Source organism: Notamacropus eugenii, chromosome 1 (assembly GCF_028372415.1).
Source record: "Notamacropus eugenii isolate mMacEug1 chromosome 1, mMacEug1.pri_v2, whole genome shotgun sequence".
NCBI lineage: Eukaryota > Metazoa > Chordata > Mammalia > Diprotodontia > Macropodidae > Notamacropus > Notamacropus eugenii.
Genome location: NC_092872.1, coordinates 574,655,468 through 574,674,128, shown reverse-complemented (window position 1 = coordinate 574,674,128; position 18,661 = coordinate 574,655,468). Strand labels below are relative to the sequence as shown.

At 36.1% G+C, this 18,661-nt stretch overlaps 2 protein-coding genes across 7 annotated transcripts in view; one reads left to right on the top strand and one right to left on the bottom strand.

The window, feature by feature from the left end:
• MCPH1 (microcephalin 1) overlaps nucleotides 1-18,661 on the bottom strand; it is a 300,799-nt gene that overhangs the window by 111,369 nt on the left and 170,769 nt on the right. The gene's annotated exons all lie outside the window — the stretch shown is intronic.
• Nucleotides 1-18,661, top strand: part of ANGPT2 (angiopoietin 2) — a 68,535-nt gene that overhangs the window by 11,515 nt on the left and 38,359 nt on the right. The window contains exon 1 of one of the 3 annotated variants that reach the window (XM_072634377.1): nucleotides 1,397-1,450. The exons of the other annotated variants lie outside the window; for them this stretch is intronic. Coding sequence (XP_072490478.1) covers nucleotides 1,412-1,450 — 39 coding nt within the window. The 5' untranslated portion in view covers nucleotides 1,397-1,411. Of the gene's footprint in view, nucleotides 1-1,396; nucleotides 1,451-18,661 lie in introns of those variants that run through there. 3 annotated transcript variants of the gene reach the window in all.

The following is an 18,661-nucleotide window of genomic DNA, read 5'->3' as shown; positions in this document are numbered from 1 at the left end:
TCCAATTTCATTTAATAATTTTTGTTATGATTTTTTCTATCTCTCTCCCTCTCTTCCTCCAAATGGTAAGTAATTTAATATAAGTTATATATATATACAACCATATATGATCAAATATGACATTTCCATATTAGTCATGTTGTAAAAGAAACAGACTATAAGAAAAAAACCATACGAAACATAAAGAAAGTAAAAATAGTATGCTTTGATCTTCATTGAGACTCCAGTTCTTTCTCTGGATATGGACTGCATTTTCTATCATGAGCCTTTTGGAACTATCTTGGATCATTGGATTATTTAGAAGAGCTAAGTCATTCATACTTGATCATTGCACAATGTTGTACTTCACTTTTGAAGGAATTAAATGTTGCCTTCTTAGAGGCCAGTGAACTATCCTGCTGGTAAGCCTGTGGAGGAGTTTTTAATTTAGCAGCTTTTGAATTTCTCCATCATTTTTGTCAATCCAGTCTTGACACTGATGAGTGTTCTGAGCCAGAGGAGTAAATGCAGTGCTGTACACCAAATCTCTGAGAGCTGCCCACTCCTCTTCTGCTCCACTGTTGCCAACCCTCTGTTGGCTCAGCTTTCCCTCTAAGTTAGAAACAAACGGTTCACACTCAGAGAAGTGGTTTAATCTGTTGACCTTATGCCTTCTGGTAGTCATCTTGCCTTGGGGCCACTTCTTTTGTTGAATGCTAATATAGCTTAGAGAGCATAAGTTTATGATCAGTTCGGCACCTGTGCCATACATCGCCTTTGTTACTCTCATATCCTTGCATATCGTCTGTTCTCTTTGCAATGATATAGTCTGTTAAATGTCAATGTTTGCTGTGAGGGTACATCCACAAAGCTGTATTGAGTTTAAGTAAATGGAAGACAGAGTTGGTGATGAGGAGGTCATGAGATGCACAATCTTCACTGCTGTTACTGTTTCCAACTGTATTTTTCCCAAAGACTCCCTACCATGTCTGGTAGTCTGTTGCCTACTCTTGCATTAAAGCCATCCAGAATTAAAAGCTTGTCCTCTTTTGACGCATGATGAGGATCTCTAGGTCTTCATAAAATTTGTCTTTGACCTCATCAAGGTTTTTCTTGGTAGGAACCTATGCATTGATAATGGTGGCTTGGTCCTTTCCTGCAAGTAGCAACTGCATTGTTATGAGACTGTCATTCTCTCCTTTTGGTAGGTATACAAGCTTGTTGACTAGATAGTTTTGCCTGCAAAACCTATACCACCTTTACTGCACTCCCCTTAACTGCTGCTGCTCCACAAAAACATGTATCCAGTTCCACCTTTGGTAAGCTGGCCTTCATTTGCCAGCCTTGTTTCACTCAAGCTAATATTTGGAAGTGATACCTGCTGAGTTCTCTCACAACAAGAGCTGTTCGTCTTTCAGGTCTACTGGATTTCATGTTGTCCACAAGCGTGTACATATTCCACGTACTGATGGTGAGTGGAATCATCTTTGCAGAAATTTTTATACAATTTTTTGTGTGTGTTTCAACCACATGGTGGGCTCCCTGCTTGCTATGGTAAGCAGGCCAGGGTTGGGTAAATCAGAAAAATTTTCAGTCACCTTTTCTAGCCCCTCTTTCTTCATGCCAGGAGATGAGCAGTGTGGTCCTTAAAAGACTGCTGAATCCCAATGCTGCTACCAGTGAGAAGATGATCCGTGGTCCTGGGCCACCTGTGTTCAGGGTTGTGACTATAGTTCCCAGTATACCTGCACATACTGTTTCATCACTTGCCTGTTTCCACAGGCCTTCAAGATAGGGAATAATGGTAAAGTGACATGGGTGATGTCTTTTGATTCATGCATGAACTGAATTTAAGTGAGGCAGAATGGAGAAACAAGCTTTGATGACAGTCATTGCAGCAAATGTTAAGCCAAAGTGCAATACCCCCTCTTCCTCAGTTTCAGGGTATTCCCAGGGTAAGACCTGAACTATGAAGATACTCTCTTTTGAGTATCTTCAAATTGTGATTTCTTTCTATTATGATTGGTCTGATTTCTATTATCAGTGATGTGAATTAGACATGAATGGCTTTACTGTATATTGAAATAAAAAATTCAAGGTTAATGTTTTTAATCAAGCTAAAAACAAAAAAGTTAAAATGTTTAAGATTGATTTGATGGCCAAGTACACAATGGCCATTGGGTAGACTTTGATCCAGATCTCTAAATAATGACATTTTCTGTCTTTCCTTCATGAAGATGATGCTGAAGTCATTCGTTTCAAGCAATTTGGACTATCTAGACTGTGAAAAATGTGTAAAATAGATTCAGAATTGTAAAGACAAACTGGATAAATTTTATATGTGTTTGGCAGAAAGCATCTATGAAAATCCATGTAACCCACACAGAGAGTGACAGTTCTTTCCTGGAAATTGACTTAAGAGTAAATTCTTCATTTCAAAGGACCACTTGAAAGCCTAAGCAAATGGAATTCAGATTCAGTGAACCCTGTTTCCCATCCCTTGATTGAAAAATCTAGTCTAGCTTGCTTCCCATTGTTTTGTTCTCAGAATTCTGCATCTTGGTATAATTAAAGATAACTTAACTGCAGTAATACGTTAATGTTTAAGATGAGAAAAAATGATGTAAGACAATGATATAATGTAATGAGAAACAGTAACAAGAAATCTTTGTGGATCAGAATTCCAATAACTTTTCAGGGTCAAAATAACTCTTTAATATCTCACTTAAACATAAAGAGTATGTTTTATCTCTACCTGACTGAAAGCATGTGAAAGTTTGGAGCAGGTCACTTCACTTTAATTATATATTTATCCATGAAATTTCCTTTCCTCCTCACCACAGATACAGATAAGTTTTCAAACACATCAGAGGACTGTGCATACAGAAGCCATACTATCTCTTTAATATAATTATTCAGTATGGTACAGGAGAAAGTGCCCTGGATTTGGAGTCAATGGACTTGGATTCAAAGACCACTCCTATAATTTCTATCTGGTGACCTGGGGCAAGTCACCTCACCTCCCTGGGCCTCAGTTTACTTATCTATGTTACTCAGTTCATAAAATGAAAGGATTGGATTAGATGGTTTCTAAAGTCCCTTCCAATGAAACAATTCATGAGCATTTATTGAATGCCCATTATGAGCTGCACACTGTGCTACACACTGGACATACAAAGACAAAAGTGCAACAGTCTCTACCATTAGAGAGTTTACTACACTAAATCTATGATCTTACAATTGCATGGTAATTGCTTCAACTAATTAACTTCATAGCTGTTTCCAGTTAACTAAGGACCTAATTCAAACCCCCACGGTAATTACTTTGCTCCATAATCAAACTTTTTGTAGCTGTGCATGTTACATCTGAAAATCTTGTTAAACTCACAGCCTTTGTTGATATGCTTAACTAATACTAATAATCAGCTTACGCTAATAACTGTTTTCTCTGAGAACAGGTATGCTCAAAAGCATATACATTCAATCCTGATAATTCTCAAAATATTGTGGATCCTTTATATATTATATAATTGGTAGCACTGTAAATTTACTGGGTTTTTTTTATACAGTCAAAAGAAGTTTTACAATTTTTTTTTGAGACAAAACAATACTTTGGAAGGAAGAAAGAACAGAACTCCATTATTAGTTTATATTATAATGTTTTACAAAGTTAGAGAAGTAAATTATTTCTTTATATATGGAGTTCAAGTGCCATAGTTTTCCAAGTTGAACTTTTTGACAAATTTAATTTAGAAAAAGTCATGAACGGAAAAAAAACTGTCCAACTGTCCACTGTCGAACTAAGCAATTCTCTTCAGCTCTTCTACAAAGTGGGCACTGCCATTGGGGAAGGGGAGCAATATTTTTCAGACTGTCCACACAACTGTGCTGTGTCAAATAGTATGGATATTACTTACAGTCAGTATCTGTATATACTGTTATTCAAGTGACTGACCAGGGTTACCACGCTAGACTGTTGCAAATACATTATTCAGTTCAGTGAAATTTTGTGTCAAATCAGAAAAGAGGACATTCCTTTGTGTAAAATAGAAACTAGTTACCTCATTTGAACTTAGCCAATGATTTTCTGTAATTCTTGGTAAAATTAACCAGTATATATAAAACTGCTGTCCTTTATGTTCCAAAATGATGTGTAATTTAATTTAATTCAATTCAACAATATTTATTAAGTACCTATTTTGTACCAGGTTCTGTCATTGGGGAATATAAAGAAAAACACGAAACAAACCCTGAATTTATGGAGTTGATTAGTATATGAGTGGGCAGGCTGAAAAGACTGATTCAAACCTCATTCTCCAATTCCCACTGTTATTTCCAATAAGCTCCTCTTATTCCCATTCCCTGTAAGCACTACCCATTCTTTCCACTGTGCTTTCTGGAATGCTTACTCCCTAGGTAACAAATTTTCTTTCATCCTAAATATTTTTCTTTCCTATTCCTTTTGTTTTCTGGCTCTCAAAGCATTAACTCCCTCCTGATGACAAAGTCTCCCTAACCACCCTTTTCCAGTATTGTTTGCCCTTTCACGTACTGCTCAGACTCACTGGTTCAGGAGTTGGCATTTGTGTGTTCATCCTTCATTGCCAAAGAAGAACATGCCATCAGAGAAATGGTGACATGACTTGCATTTGGCTTTTTTTTTGCGTGAGGAAGGGCTGTGCAGGTCACCAGCCTCACTTTTCCTCCAGAGTCATCTGAATCCAGTGACCAGATAGTCATCAGGATGACTGGAGAAGACCTGGATGAAGCAATTGGGGTTAAGTGACTTGCCCAAGGTCACACAGCTAGTGAGGTTCAAGTGTCTGAGGTGATATTTTAACTCAGGTCCTCCTGACTCCTGCACTGGTGCTCTATCCACTTCACTACCAACTGCCCTAGGAGTTGGCATTTAGTGTTGACCTGGAGTAGGGAAGATCTGAGTTCAAATATGATCTCAGATACTTAAAAATGATGCGACCCTGGGCAAGTCATTTAACCTATTTACCACAGTTTCCTCATCTGTAAAATGGGAATAATAATAGCACTTACCTCCCAGAGTTCTTAGAAGGATCAAATGAGATAATGATTCTAAAGTGCTTTACCCAATGTCTGGCACATAGTAAGCACTATATAAATGCTAGCTGCTATCACCATCTTCATCATTGTTATTATTACTCCTCATCCCCATTACCATTTTCATGCTTTCCCTTTATCTTCATCACTATGTAACCTCTCCTCCTTTGAGCTACACTCATAATATTTATCACCCAGCCAACATTCTAATGGCTGTTGTCTACTGACCTACTGATACTATTTCTTCAATGAGCTTGGTGCTTAGCTCAGTCTTTTCTCCTCCTCAATTCTTGTTCTCACCATATGGACTGAAACATCCATAATGGTACTCCCTCCAATACCCTTACCTCTTAGCTCCTCAATGTGTTCATTTCTGGTTACATACTTCTCCACCTAATCTCAGCTACACACAGAGATGATCATACCTTTGATCCTGCCATCACCCACAAATACTCTACTTCCATGTTTATCAAGTCTGAAATTCCCCTATCCGATAACAATCTGTTGTTTCCACCTCTCCCTCTATGTTGCAACCCCAAAATCCGGCTCTTCATCTTTACTGCTACCTCTAGTCCCTAGAATCCTTAGTAATTTCCCAGGCCATTACATTCTCCTCTCTTTCCTAACTTGACCTTTTAGTGAGCTAACCGAACTTGGTCCTCTTCTGAATCTCTTACCTTCTAATTCTAACACTGATCTTGCCTTACCAAGTCTTGGCCCTGGATTACTATCCCCGTCATTTACTTCCTTTGTTCCTACTCATGTGCTGCTGGACAAAGCTGGAGAAAATCATGTAACTACGCTGACTGAAGCCACTATAAATTTGTTACATAATCCCATCTGTGCCCTTACTGTAGCAAGGCAATCTTTTTATAGCTACCTAAAGGACTCACTAGTTTCCTCAACAGAGCAGATTTTCATGCCTCTTCCAAGTTCCCACTTTCCTCTCTCCTCATCCTGTCAGCTAAGAACTTTACCTAATACTTCAATAAAAAAAATTAAGAATATTTGCTGAGAGCTTCTTCTTTTCCCCTTATCTCGAGCTCACATCTCCCAGTTGCCACCAGCCACTATCTCTGACTTGACCCCTACCTTACATGAATAGGTAGCCTTTCTCCTTGCCAAAGCAAACCCTTCTGTCTGCACAAGTGATCCTATTACAACCTGTCTTCTCTGGTAGATTGCATAGCAACAGATTGCACATGGGGGTTGAGAGAGAATGAAGAGGTGGTGAGCCTGGGCCACCTTCTAAATATCTCTTACTTACAACCCCTTCTCTCTTTTGATGCTGCTATCACTGTGGTTCAGGGATGCATCTCATGACTGGACTATTGCAACAGTCAGTTAATTGGTGTCCCTACCACGTCTCTCCCCATGCCAGTCTATCCTCATTAACCTGGGGGTAGTATGTAGTACACAGAGCAAAAAGTGCTAGACTTAAGTCAGGAGTAAAGTTTGAATACTGATTCCAAGACCTCCTAGCTGTCTGGCTACAAATGAGTCACACTGCTTGTTTTCCTCAGTTTTCCAATTTATACAATGCAGGCTAATACTTCTATGACCTACTTATAAAGTAATTGTGGATAAAGTAATATGTGAACTTTAAGGCGCTATATTAATGCATTACTATTATCATTGGAATAGATTCAAGTGGATAGAGATTAGTGATTGGCAGGTTATTCCAACAATCCAGGTGAAAAGTAATGGGGATCTAAATGAAGCTGGTATCCATGCATAATACAAAGAATGGGCATCAATATAGATACTGAAGTCACTGGGCCTTTTTGCAAGTGATAGGGTGGAGAGGAAGACTGTGAACCAGCCTAGATCCAAACTCTATCTTGTATCATTTTAAAACATTCACTATCTCTTATAATGCCAAATACTACAGTTTGAATTAACTGGTGGTAACAAATATACAAAATTATCTTACAAAATAGCAACTAGTACCCAAATTGGTCATTTAGTCTTTCAAAGAACATATATCTCTGTACATCTCTAAATTGCAGAAAAAATGCTTTCCTTTTACCAGTGAAGAGGATAATAAATCAAGTGTATCCTAAGTGCTTTCTGCTCAATATAACATATAACTCAGACACGGATTTGTTCAAGGGCCCTTCACATTACAAAATCCAGATTTTACCTCCAAAAATAATGCATTACTAAACTAATCTGTTAAATGCTCACATTTTGCCTCCGTCCAAATTACTTTAAAATATGCCACTGTGGAACAGTTTCCTTCAGAAATTTAATTTCCACTGTACTCTGCTTTGCTGTATTAAGCACTGTTGCCCTGCAATGATTCTGTCTTACTTTAGACACAAGCACTAAATCAGTCTGAGAGTAGCCAGAAAGAATCGATGCAGTCAGTGTTTCTGAGATAACTAGCTTTTATTGTAAAATGGTGAAAGGATGTATCTAGAATTACTGATAGTCATCCTTTCCCCCCAAGACTTTCTAAAAGTGTTTTTTTTGGGGGGGAGGGGTGTCTTGGATTTGGGCAGAGAGAATTTCAGTAACCCAGCCTCCTGATTGCTTGATAAGTTTAAAGATCACTTCGATGCTAAACTTAGGTATGATCTTGGGACTTCATATATTCCAGTTCACATCTTTTTAGATAATTAACAAAATACATTAATACAGACTAGGTAAGAGTGAAAAAACACCCTGAATAGCGTGGTTTTTACTAAAGGACTCTGTTGAGCAAAACACTGAAAAACCGACAAAACTCTAATGTTGCCTTCATTGTATAAAACCATTAAAATCTCAAGTAACACATAAAATACGTATAGGGACATTTAGTAATGAAGCTGTTATGTTTACTGTTGTTCCGTATCTAACTGCTAAGGAAGCTGATTCTTAAGTTTCCTAGAAAGAAAACTTATTAGTCAGACTTTTACTTATTTCAAATGTGACAGGAATTCCTGAAAGGATTATTTGCTTTAATGATATTTCTATAAGGTGAAGAGAGTTGGAATCACTACACTACAAATAAGCCAATCAAAGGTATTTATTCTGCAGTAGGGGGTGAGGTGTGGAGCCTGGGGGAGGGGAAGTACATCTTTTTCATAAATTTAATTCCTCGTGGTTCAGATCAGAAGGTAGGATTCTTTTCATGGAATGAGATAATACCAAACAGCTGAACCTGACCCATACATATTTTCTCCTTTAATACTAGGATTACTGTGATACTTGTGATTAACTGATGATACTCTTTATGCCTAAAAATATTTAAGGTTCCATGTTAGGTGATAGGAATACAAAGATATACAGGGGACAGGCACTGCTCTTAAGAAGCTAACATTTTACTAGGGGGTAATGGTGCATTTAGGAAGATTTCTTTAGCAGTCGTTTGAAAATGGATTGAAGAGGGGATAGATTGGAGGCAGAAATACCACTTAAGATGAGGAAGGAAACTTGGATTTTTTTTAATCATAGGGGAAATACAAAAAGAAAAAATCCAACAAAACAAATTTGTCTTTAACAAGCATAGCATATTTCCAAATTTGAGCTTTAAAATTTTAACCAGTTTGGCTCAAAGTACTAAGAAATATTTAAAGATACAATACCACAAGTAGCAATTCTTAATGGATCACTTTACATAACATCAGTTATTCAAAACTCTCAAAGATAAGTGATTATCTAGGGCACATACATGGCGATAAAACAAGGACTTGATTTTTTTTTTAAAAAAGACTTCCCTTTTCTTGAAAGACCTAACAATGCTCATTGCATTGATAAAATGAGATAAAATCTGTAAAGTTTAATGCAGTGCCTGGTGCATGGTAGGTACTTAATAAATGCTTGTTCCCTTCTCTTCCCTTACTTCAAACGAAGAACATTTAACATGGAACAGACAACATTGTGGAATAGCACAGAGGTCTGGGTCTGATGGACACTAGCATATATCTGTGACCCAGGGCAAATCACCTCACCTCTCGTGTTCGAGGCAACTCTGAGACTGCAGGTTTCAGAGAAGGTGCTGACTTGCTTTGGTAAAGGAATTTTCTTCATGGGGGAGTTCCCTATATAACTCCCTATTCTCGTTATGCCTTCTGAAGTTCTTTCCAATTCTGTAAATTTTTGATTCTCTATCTTCAGCTAGCAATGTGGATCAAAATGTTTTTATTAAAGTATCACCCTTGGAATTCATAGATCTCTTGCACACCTACTTATCTGGCATTATACACCGTATCTGAGAAAACAACCACTATCAATGAGGGTAGGAAAAGAATGAAATTAGAAAGAAGACAAATGTTGTCTTAGTTGTCTGCCTGCATTATGAGTAAAATATTGAGTACTGGTCAGATCTTTTCAAATCAAATGTTTCAACTTTGGCTTCTGGAAAGAGTAGATAGGCTGACAAGAATAAAAGGGAAAAGATTCAGTGAATTATAGCAAGGAGTAAACAGAATTCAGTAGGCATTGCATTTCAACTCGCTGGAACACTAAACCATGAAATTTTGAGACTGGAAATGTACTTTAGCTCATTCTCTTCTTTCTAAGATTAAAATAATATTAAATGTTAAAATAACATTTAATAACATTAAAATAATTGCAGATTGATAGTTAATTATCCTCCTAGAAATGTTCACATAAGGGTTTGCCCATATATGTGTGTGTATTTATATATATTAGTAAACACACACATGTAGGGAGATAGAGGAGAAACATTGAGAGGGAAGGATTTTTGTTGTAATCCATTCCCAGAAAACATGTTAAAGAGGGGGAGAAAGATCCATTATAGCTTCCATAAAATTTGGTTACGTATCAATTTTCATTTATTATTTTCTGTTATCAGATGGAGCTAATGCATTTTTAATGGCAAGATGGTGACTAAGCTGGTTTGGGGGCAGCAAGTGAACTACACTCTTCAGAAGCTACTGAAAACTTCTGAATAAGCAATTTGAGGTGGTGGGAAATGAACTACAGACTTTTTAGCCAGTAATGGATGAGCATATTGATGAAATGGGAAGAGGTGATCCAAACAGATTGCTGGTATACAATTTGTTTTTTATTCAGTTGAAGACACTCATCAACTTCTGTTGTTCTCTGGAAATTAATACTCTTCAATAGGCCATTATACTGAAAACTGACATAATAGCCTCAGGGTTCTTGCAGTGGGACTGTCATTTAGGTAATGAAATTGTCCCATAACAAAGTGCTTTCGGTATTTTTAAGGCCAACTGCTGTTGGCTGGGATCCAAGACTAATCTGCTATCTAATGAATTCTATTCTCTATCAAAAGTGCTCTAAAGAGGTTTCAGTGTAAGCTCACAAGGCTTCCCTAAGGAGACTTTTGGGACCTGCTTGCCTAAATTTCTTCCTAAGTCATTTTCAAACATGGTATGTTCTCCCTAAGGTTGAAACCTGTGGTTAACAATGATACATTTAAAAAGGCACAAGGGATGACTACAGAAACAGGAGACTGTGTAAACATTCATTGAAAAGGAATTCTTTGACCACCTGCCCAGTGCCCTTTTCAGTCTTTCAAAGCTGCTTTTGCCTGCTACTTCATGGTGCCACATAATTGAGTTTTCCATATAAATAGAGCTTAGCTATGTAAGTACCCCAAATTTACCCCAATTTCTTTTTAATGATTTTAACAGAATTTTTCTAAAACATATTCTGCATGCCTCGATTTTCTTAGAATATACTAAACATAATTTAATGCTTTTTGATGTTACAGGGTCATTATAATACATAATTGTTGAATTGTACTATACTATACCATACTTTAAGTCTGTTCCTTTTCTAAGGAGAGGCAATGAACTCTTACATATCCAGGGAACAGTGTCTGTTCTTCACAGTTTATCCTGGTACCCCTTTCCTTCTCCTACTATCACAGAATAGCATTGTAAAGCTCAAAGAGAATTTAGGGATTATTTAGTCTAAGCAACTCATTTTAATCATAAGGAAACTAAGCCTCATAAATGAAGTAATTTGGCTACAAGTAGGAAGTTTGCTGAGAAACCACGAAATAAGATTGCTAAGAATTTTGTGTTAAATAAGAGTATGACTCTGACTGGAGACATAAAGAGTTCAATATATGGCTTTAGTTCAATGGCACTGTGACAACTATTTGGGGACTTGGAGGCCTTTTTTATTTATTTCTTTATTAGAGGCTATATTTTCGGAAGGTTTGGATTGCCAGAAGTCTGACCTCCAGGGAAATGATGTTTTATTACATGGTAAGCCATTGGCTATTTGTGGACAATTTTTATAGTTTTAGGTTCAAATGAGTCCTTAGAGATTATCTATTCCAAAATCTTCATTCTATAGATAAGGAAAATGAGATCCATAATGGAGAAAGGACTTGTCCAAGGTCAGACAAGTATAAGAAGCATACATCTAAGAAGCAATATGGACTGGAAAAGAAGAAAGAATCTTGGACTTGGAGTAAGAAAACTGAGGTTCAAATCCTGATTTTTGTCACTTAAAACCTGTGTATTCTTAGATAAGTCATTTAACTTCTCTGGGCCTCAATTTCTTCATCTGTTAAATAAGAGGGCTATACCAAATAACCGGGGCAGCTAGATGCAGCAGTGGATAGAGACTCATGTTCCTGAGTTCAAACCTGGCCTCAGACACTTACTAGCTATGTGAGCCTGGACAAGTCACTTAACCCCATTTCTTTTAAGTTTCTTAGCTGTAAAATGTGCTGGAGAAGGAAATGGCAAACCACTCCAGTGTTTTTGCCAAGAAAACCCCCAAATGGGGTCATGAAGAGTGAGACACCAGTAGTTCCATAACAATAATCCTGTTTTACTTTACAGTTTTAGAGACTTTTGCCTTAAAAAAATATTTTTAAAGAATACTCTTAAAATTTGACAGGGAAAAACTCAGATACTGACTTCCCCTTTATTTGTATCTAAAACAATTATGAAAAAACAGAGAATCTTCTGAAAATATTTGCAAATTAGAATTTAAATAACATATTATTAGTCTATTTTAATTTTGAGCACAGTTCTTGGTAACCCAACCCCAAATAACTGTATGGGGTCTGTTAGTAAAAGGCAGAGCATACCCTTTCACTAATACTAATACTAAATCTTTTAAAAATAATGAAAATCATTAAGGAATTTCCATTACAGTTAAGTTAAACAGAAATTAGTTTAGTTAGAAGTTAGTTTAAACAGAAGGATGACTTTTTCATTCATTCATTCATTCATTCATTCATTCATTCATTCATTCACCATGATGTTTCATTTACACAATAAATTTATCTTAAATCCTATCAGAACATTCAGAAATACTTGTGTAATTTGGTTACATTTAATTCAATAAATGTTTCTTAAGCATCTACTATGTTCAAAGTACTGTCTCTATATACATAGGATTTGGATCAAACCTCCATGTTAGGTGAGGTTGATTGTTGTGAAATTACTTTTCATGGTTCTCTTGCTGCCATATTTAGGATAAAGAACCCTTGACCTTCAACCCCAAGAGGTAGCAACAGGAGACAAGACTGACCTATAATATACAAGTTAGGCTTACTGGAACTGCTTTGGGGAAGAGTGGGTGAGGGACAGTCCTGGGGAAAAAGGAGTCATGTACCACTACAGTATAAAATGTTAAAATGCAATTCCTAAAGCATACTAGAAGAAGGAAGTCAAGGGACATTTAAAAAACAGTTTCATTACCACATAGCTTCTGCTTTACTGCAAAAGCTCTAAGCTGAAGCTTGAGAGACAATTTTAATCCCACAGAGTAGCCCAAATTCTAAGGTTCCTAAGTCCCCAGGGAGACTTAGTAAATTTTCCAAGTCATACATTTTAAAGAGATTAAATATACCACTTTAAGACTGAAAATAATGAAAATTATAGAACCTTTCTGGCAGTCCTAAGATCTTACCAACAACACCACTGATAAACTAGCCTGCAGGACTTAATGCTAAATCTCCAGGAGTACTTAAACCACTCAGGATGAAGTACTGTGGTAATCATAATGTTTTTTCATATTTGATATTCTTTATTCATCCAACTAGGTCATTCTGAGAATATATTTTAAAAATATCTCATTGCATTGTTGGTCAAAGTGATCACACTTACATTAAAAAAAAAAATTCCCCTGAAGTCATTCCAATAGTGAGCAAAATACAAGTCTACTTGTAGGAAAGGAAAAAAACCCACCAATTTTGAATGACATGCTTTTTATAACTTGTGACAGTGAAGTGAAAAGGGATAGGAATTTTCCACTAGCACTCTTTCAAAAAGACAGACATGCAAGAAAGTATCATTAGAGAGAGCAGAAGAAAGTGCAAACTGCCAGGAACTGAAATGGATTGTGGGAAAGTTAGCCAAGTCCCAATGGCTTTTACCACAAGCATGTTGGAGGCGTACTGTGAAGTTCCACTTTCTCAATTTCCACAATATTCAGGAAAATTCAGGAATTTTGTACATGGTAATAGATGTGAAATTACTATAGTCAAAAAAGTGAGGGTTCAAGTATATTAGCCCCAAATCAGATCTATGAATTACATTTATTTAGTGAAAATATACTTGTAAAAATGTGGTTTGCTCCCTATTCTTTTCACTATTTTCAAAATTATATCAATGACAGGGTATATAACAGATACATAAAGCATCATACATAGTACTTTGAGTTGTTTCTGATTTTAGGAAAGATGGGATCAGTATTGTAATAAACTTATAAAAGTTTGTAGTTAAGAGGAAATAAAATGCCATTCAGTGCACTTGCTGGGAATGTGGATTTTTAACTGTTTTAAAAGTCATGAGAAAAATACTCTACCACATTCCCTAATGAAGCACTCATACACCGTACTGAGCCTTTCTAACTTAGCAATCTAGTGAAAATAGATTTTATGAACACGATACTTAAAAGGAATAGGCCTCATGAAATAGAAGAAATAGCAGTTTCAGAGAACAAACCCACCAAACCAAAAAATACTCTATAAATAAACACGGTATGGATCCTCCACACGTATACACACAAACTAGTTGAAATCAGGATTCAAATAACTAGATTTTATTATGTTCCTATTATTCTAAGGTGTTGTCATATTTAACATCCTCATCTAGGGGGCTGAACTTGCTCGGTGAAGTTCTTTCACTACAACAGTTCTGACATACGAGGCATTCATGACCTAAATTTTGCAATGGAAGTTGTTTCTCAAAAGTTAAGACATTTTTGCATTAGTATAAATCAAGCTATAACTCTGTAGATATGCCCATCCAATTTACTTTTGTTAGAGGATTTTAAATATCCATTTCAATGAACAACAGACGTTCCAACTGTTAACGGCAGAACTCACTGTCTTCTTTGATTTGATGCTTCTGAACTACAGCAAATGTAATTCATGATAGGCATTTATTTATATAATATCCTATTTTTAGACTAATGGGAACTTCATAAATCCTTTCTTTGCCTTCCAAGAGCAAATGCCATTTGTTCTTGATCCGGAAAGAACAGTGTTTCAGAATGTTAGATTACTAATTTACCTAACTTAATACTTTTAACCCGCTTCAGGCAGCTGGAATGATTCACTCCTCGTCTATCTGCACATAACCACTTCAATTGACTTCCGCAAAGCAATTTCTTTAGGCATGATTTTAGATAACCAAGGATGGAAGTTGGAGACAACAGTTAAAATGGTCAGCCACATTACATTAACTTAGGGGACAGATTCACATCTCATTTTAACTGTAATCCATTACATTACAGAAAATTTTTAGTTAACAAAGCACATTAACAAACCATATCAGTCTCCATGGAGAAAAAAATACCAACATTTATCAACCAAAATAGTAACTCTCTTGAGGGAAAAGAACTAGTGAGAAACATTCACCAAGGGAGTGGTATTTAGCATTTGCAATTAGGTACCACATAGTCAGACATAAAACATGACATTTCAACTATTTCTGGAAAAAGTTTCTACAATTCAATAATCCTTGTAGTTAAGTAATATAAAATGAAAATCCTTTTTATAGCAAACTATACAATGTCTTATACTCTCTATAATATCCATGCTTTTATTAAAGAAGACTTTGACAATCTTAGAAACATAGAATCATAGATTGAGAGCTAAATGAGACTTCAGAGGCTGTTTATTTCAACCCCTTTCCTGCCCGTATGGGTTAAACAACTTATCTAATGATACTCAAGTTGTGTCAGATGTGAGATTTCCGAACCAAGTTCTCAAAAATGTACTAAAAACCGGTGGGCTTTTAAATAGATTGTTCATCCTCTTAAACTGAAGTTTTATGCAAGAAATACCTCAAGATAAGGGTTCTCTTGTCTGTTTTCTCTTTGGTAAGCTTTTCAATAATCAGGAATTCAGCTGTCATCTCTATGCAGATGCCTCCAAATCCTCTACATGTAGTCATAATTTTTCACTAGTTCCATTTTTACCAATTGCCTGCCAAATATAATCTCATAAGTATTTCAATTTAACATGCCCAAAAGAGAACTCGTAATTTCACCTGAAACCAAGTTCTTCTCCAAACTTCCCCATTTCTACTGTAAATGGTTCCACCATCCTTGTAGTCACCCAGGTTTGCAATTCTGAAATCACCAAATCACCAAACCTGCCTCCCCAATGTCTTACATCTGTCCCCTGCTCTTCATTCACATAGTATCAACCCTAGCTCAGGACCTTATCACCTCTTACTTGGACTATTGAAATAGTCTCCCAATATTTCCAGTTTTTTCCCTTTCTAATCTGTTCTCCACAAAACTGATAAATTGATTTTATAAACATGTGACCAAGTTCTCTCCCCCATCTCCACGAAGCCAAAATAAAAACAAGCAAACAAAAATCTTTCAGTATCTCCCTATTGGTTTTGGGAGAAAATACAAACTTCCTAGGCTGTCATCTGGCTTTTCAGTCTTACTTCATATTACTTTCCTTAACAAGCTACACAGTCCAGCCAAGTGGACTTTTTGCTGTTTCTCAACCATGATATCACATCTCCTTTGATTTCCATGTCATGCCATGAGGGATGAGAAAAGGCCTTCAGATACGAGAATTAAGAGATCACTGGTAACTTTGGAAAGAGTAGCTTTGGTAGAATGAGGAATTAGATTTAGTGGACTATCATTTATTCATTTGGACAAAAAAATTCATCAACCTAGTAATGAACCTTTCTGAACTTAGTGTGGCCTGTACTTTGGCAACAGATATATAGGCTGCCACTCAACTGTATTTCTAGCTTGGTGTGCCTGACAACTGCTTGTATTGCCTACACTGGCCTTCAAGAATCCTGGGTCATCTCTACAGCATGAGAAGGCAGCAGAGTAGAATTTTAGACTGAGGTCAGAAATCCAACAATACCACTTGGAAAATAAATGAAAACATGTCCCACTGAAGGGGACTTCCTACGGGGACATAGATTTGTATAATAGAAGTTCTTAACGTATGGTTCATAAAGAAGTTTCTTTTTTTTCAATTTGAAGACTAGATTTCAATATCATTACTTTCTTTTGTAATTTTAGTATTTTTTTATGCATTTAAAAATATGATTCTGAGAAGGGATCTATAAGCTTCACCAAACTGCCAAAGAAATTTGGTCTCAGGTATAAAACAAGGTTAAGAACAAATACATGTAGAGTTTTATCTGACTCTTGAATATACTGATTTTGCAACAGTACAGCAGAAGAATCTAACTAGTATAAGAATAGCTATTTTTACTGAACTTGTAAGTTTAAAAAAATGACCACTTACTTCCCCATCTCAAATTAACATTTTTCAAAACTCTTTAAAATGTGCCTACATAAATAATAGGTTTTTAATTGGTGAACAAAAAAATGTATTCTCCTAAAACCAATTTGTATTTCAGACACATTTTATAAAACAGTAGGAAACTTTTGGCATCTACAATGCACATGAGAATTCAGTTCACTAGGACAACTCAACAAGCACTTATTATCTACCCATTGTATATGTTAAACACTATCTAGGTGTTTGGGATACAAAGACCGAAAGGAAAGCTAAAAAACAGTCCTTGCTCTCAAAGAATTAATTCCTTAAAGTCTGCACACATTAGAGGATTGAATTTTGTAAACAACCCGAAGAAATATGAAAAGCTTGCAGTTTTGAATACTTGAGAGAGAGTGGGAACTGAACTACATCTGGTCAAATCAGAGTTAATCTAATACAGAAGAAGGTAAACTTCCCCTTAAGTATAGTGGGGCAAATAGAAGAACTTAAACTCACATAAAATTAATGTCAGACAAAGTATCATTACTCTAGTTTTCTTTAGAAGGCTGAATTAATGCTATTCTTTGTCAAAATGTTCTCCCTAGCACTTAGTAAATATCACTAGCAATTTGGGTTCTACTGGAAGGCTATTAAATATGTTACAGTGAGGATTCCTTTTGCGTATAGGTAGGAGTAGATGACCACTGAATTTCCTCCAATCCTCAAATTTAGTAATAGTGTGAGTATAGGGATACAGTCATAAGAGTTTTCTCGTTATTGGGGCCACTAAACTTGGCACCAGCTCATCTGTACTTTGGGATTGTAGCTTGAAACTCAAAGCCCAAGGTCAGAATGGGGTATAAGCAAGGGAGAATGAGTAATTTGGTGCAAATTTAATGCCACTACTGGAAAAACAATTTAAAAAAGTATGTCCTCCTGATGGTTGCTAGCACTTAGCTTTACATACAAAAGGCAAAAATATTTTGTTTATCGCTGTTTTCATTAATATTAACCCTGAAGGGCGATGTGCTTTGAGTATTATAATCTATTCCAATGACTATCCATTAGAATCATCTCCACCTTTTTGCTAACAGAAAGAGGAGATAAAGAAACAGAAAAGCTTGGCTAAAAATCTGTTCTGGTACAGTAGTGCTCAGTAGGGCACGGAAAAGCCTAATTTTCTAGCTTTCTCAAGCATTCCCATCTGCATTCTCAAGGGTTTTCTTTCTTTCTTTCCTTTTTTTTTTTTTTTTGAGAAACAACAGAGACTTCCTGCCCTCGGTATCAAGGGTAACAAACCAGTTTGAGAGTATCTTCCAGACAGAAATCTTGTAATTTTTCTGTAAGTTTTATCCTCTACCCTCTATCCCCCTCAACAGTCTATTTAGCAAATAATCTGCTTGGTAGGTTTTTTTTCCAGTATCCTTTCTATAAAACTGTGTCTAAAGTTTTTGCATATGTTTACAAACACAGTACTTAGAGCTTAAAGGAATGGAATATAGTTAGTCTTTAGTATCTGGATGTTTAAGCTTAAGATGACCCTATAGGTATGTGGGAAGAAGTGGATCTACTTAATATTTATTAATACCTTCATCCTTTCTTTCCCTTGCCTCAAAATCATATTGAAGATGTGAGATCACTAAACACAAGAAAGAAAGTAAAAGTAACGTTCAGTTTTTATGCATGTAGTTAACATATTTTTATAAGCACCTTGAGTTAACCTATATGATTATAAAGGGCATTGCTTGAGAGATCTGGCTTCTAATTCTTGATCTAACTAGATGTTTGACCTTGAACAAGTCATTAAACTTCTCTGAGGATCAAAGTCTTCATCTTTAAATCAGGGAGTTTTATTGTTATATAAATTCTAAGTTTCCTTGGAGATTTAAATTTCTGAGCCCAAGGAAGAGATGTATTTACCATACTGGCCCACATATAAAGTCTGTACCC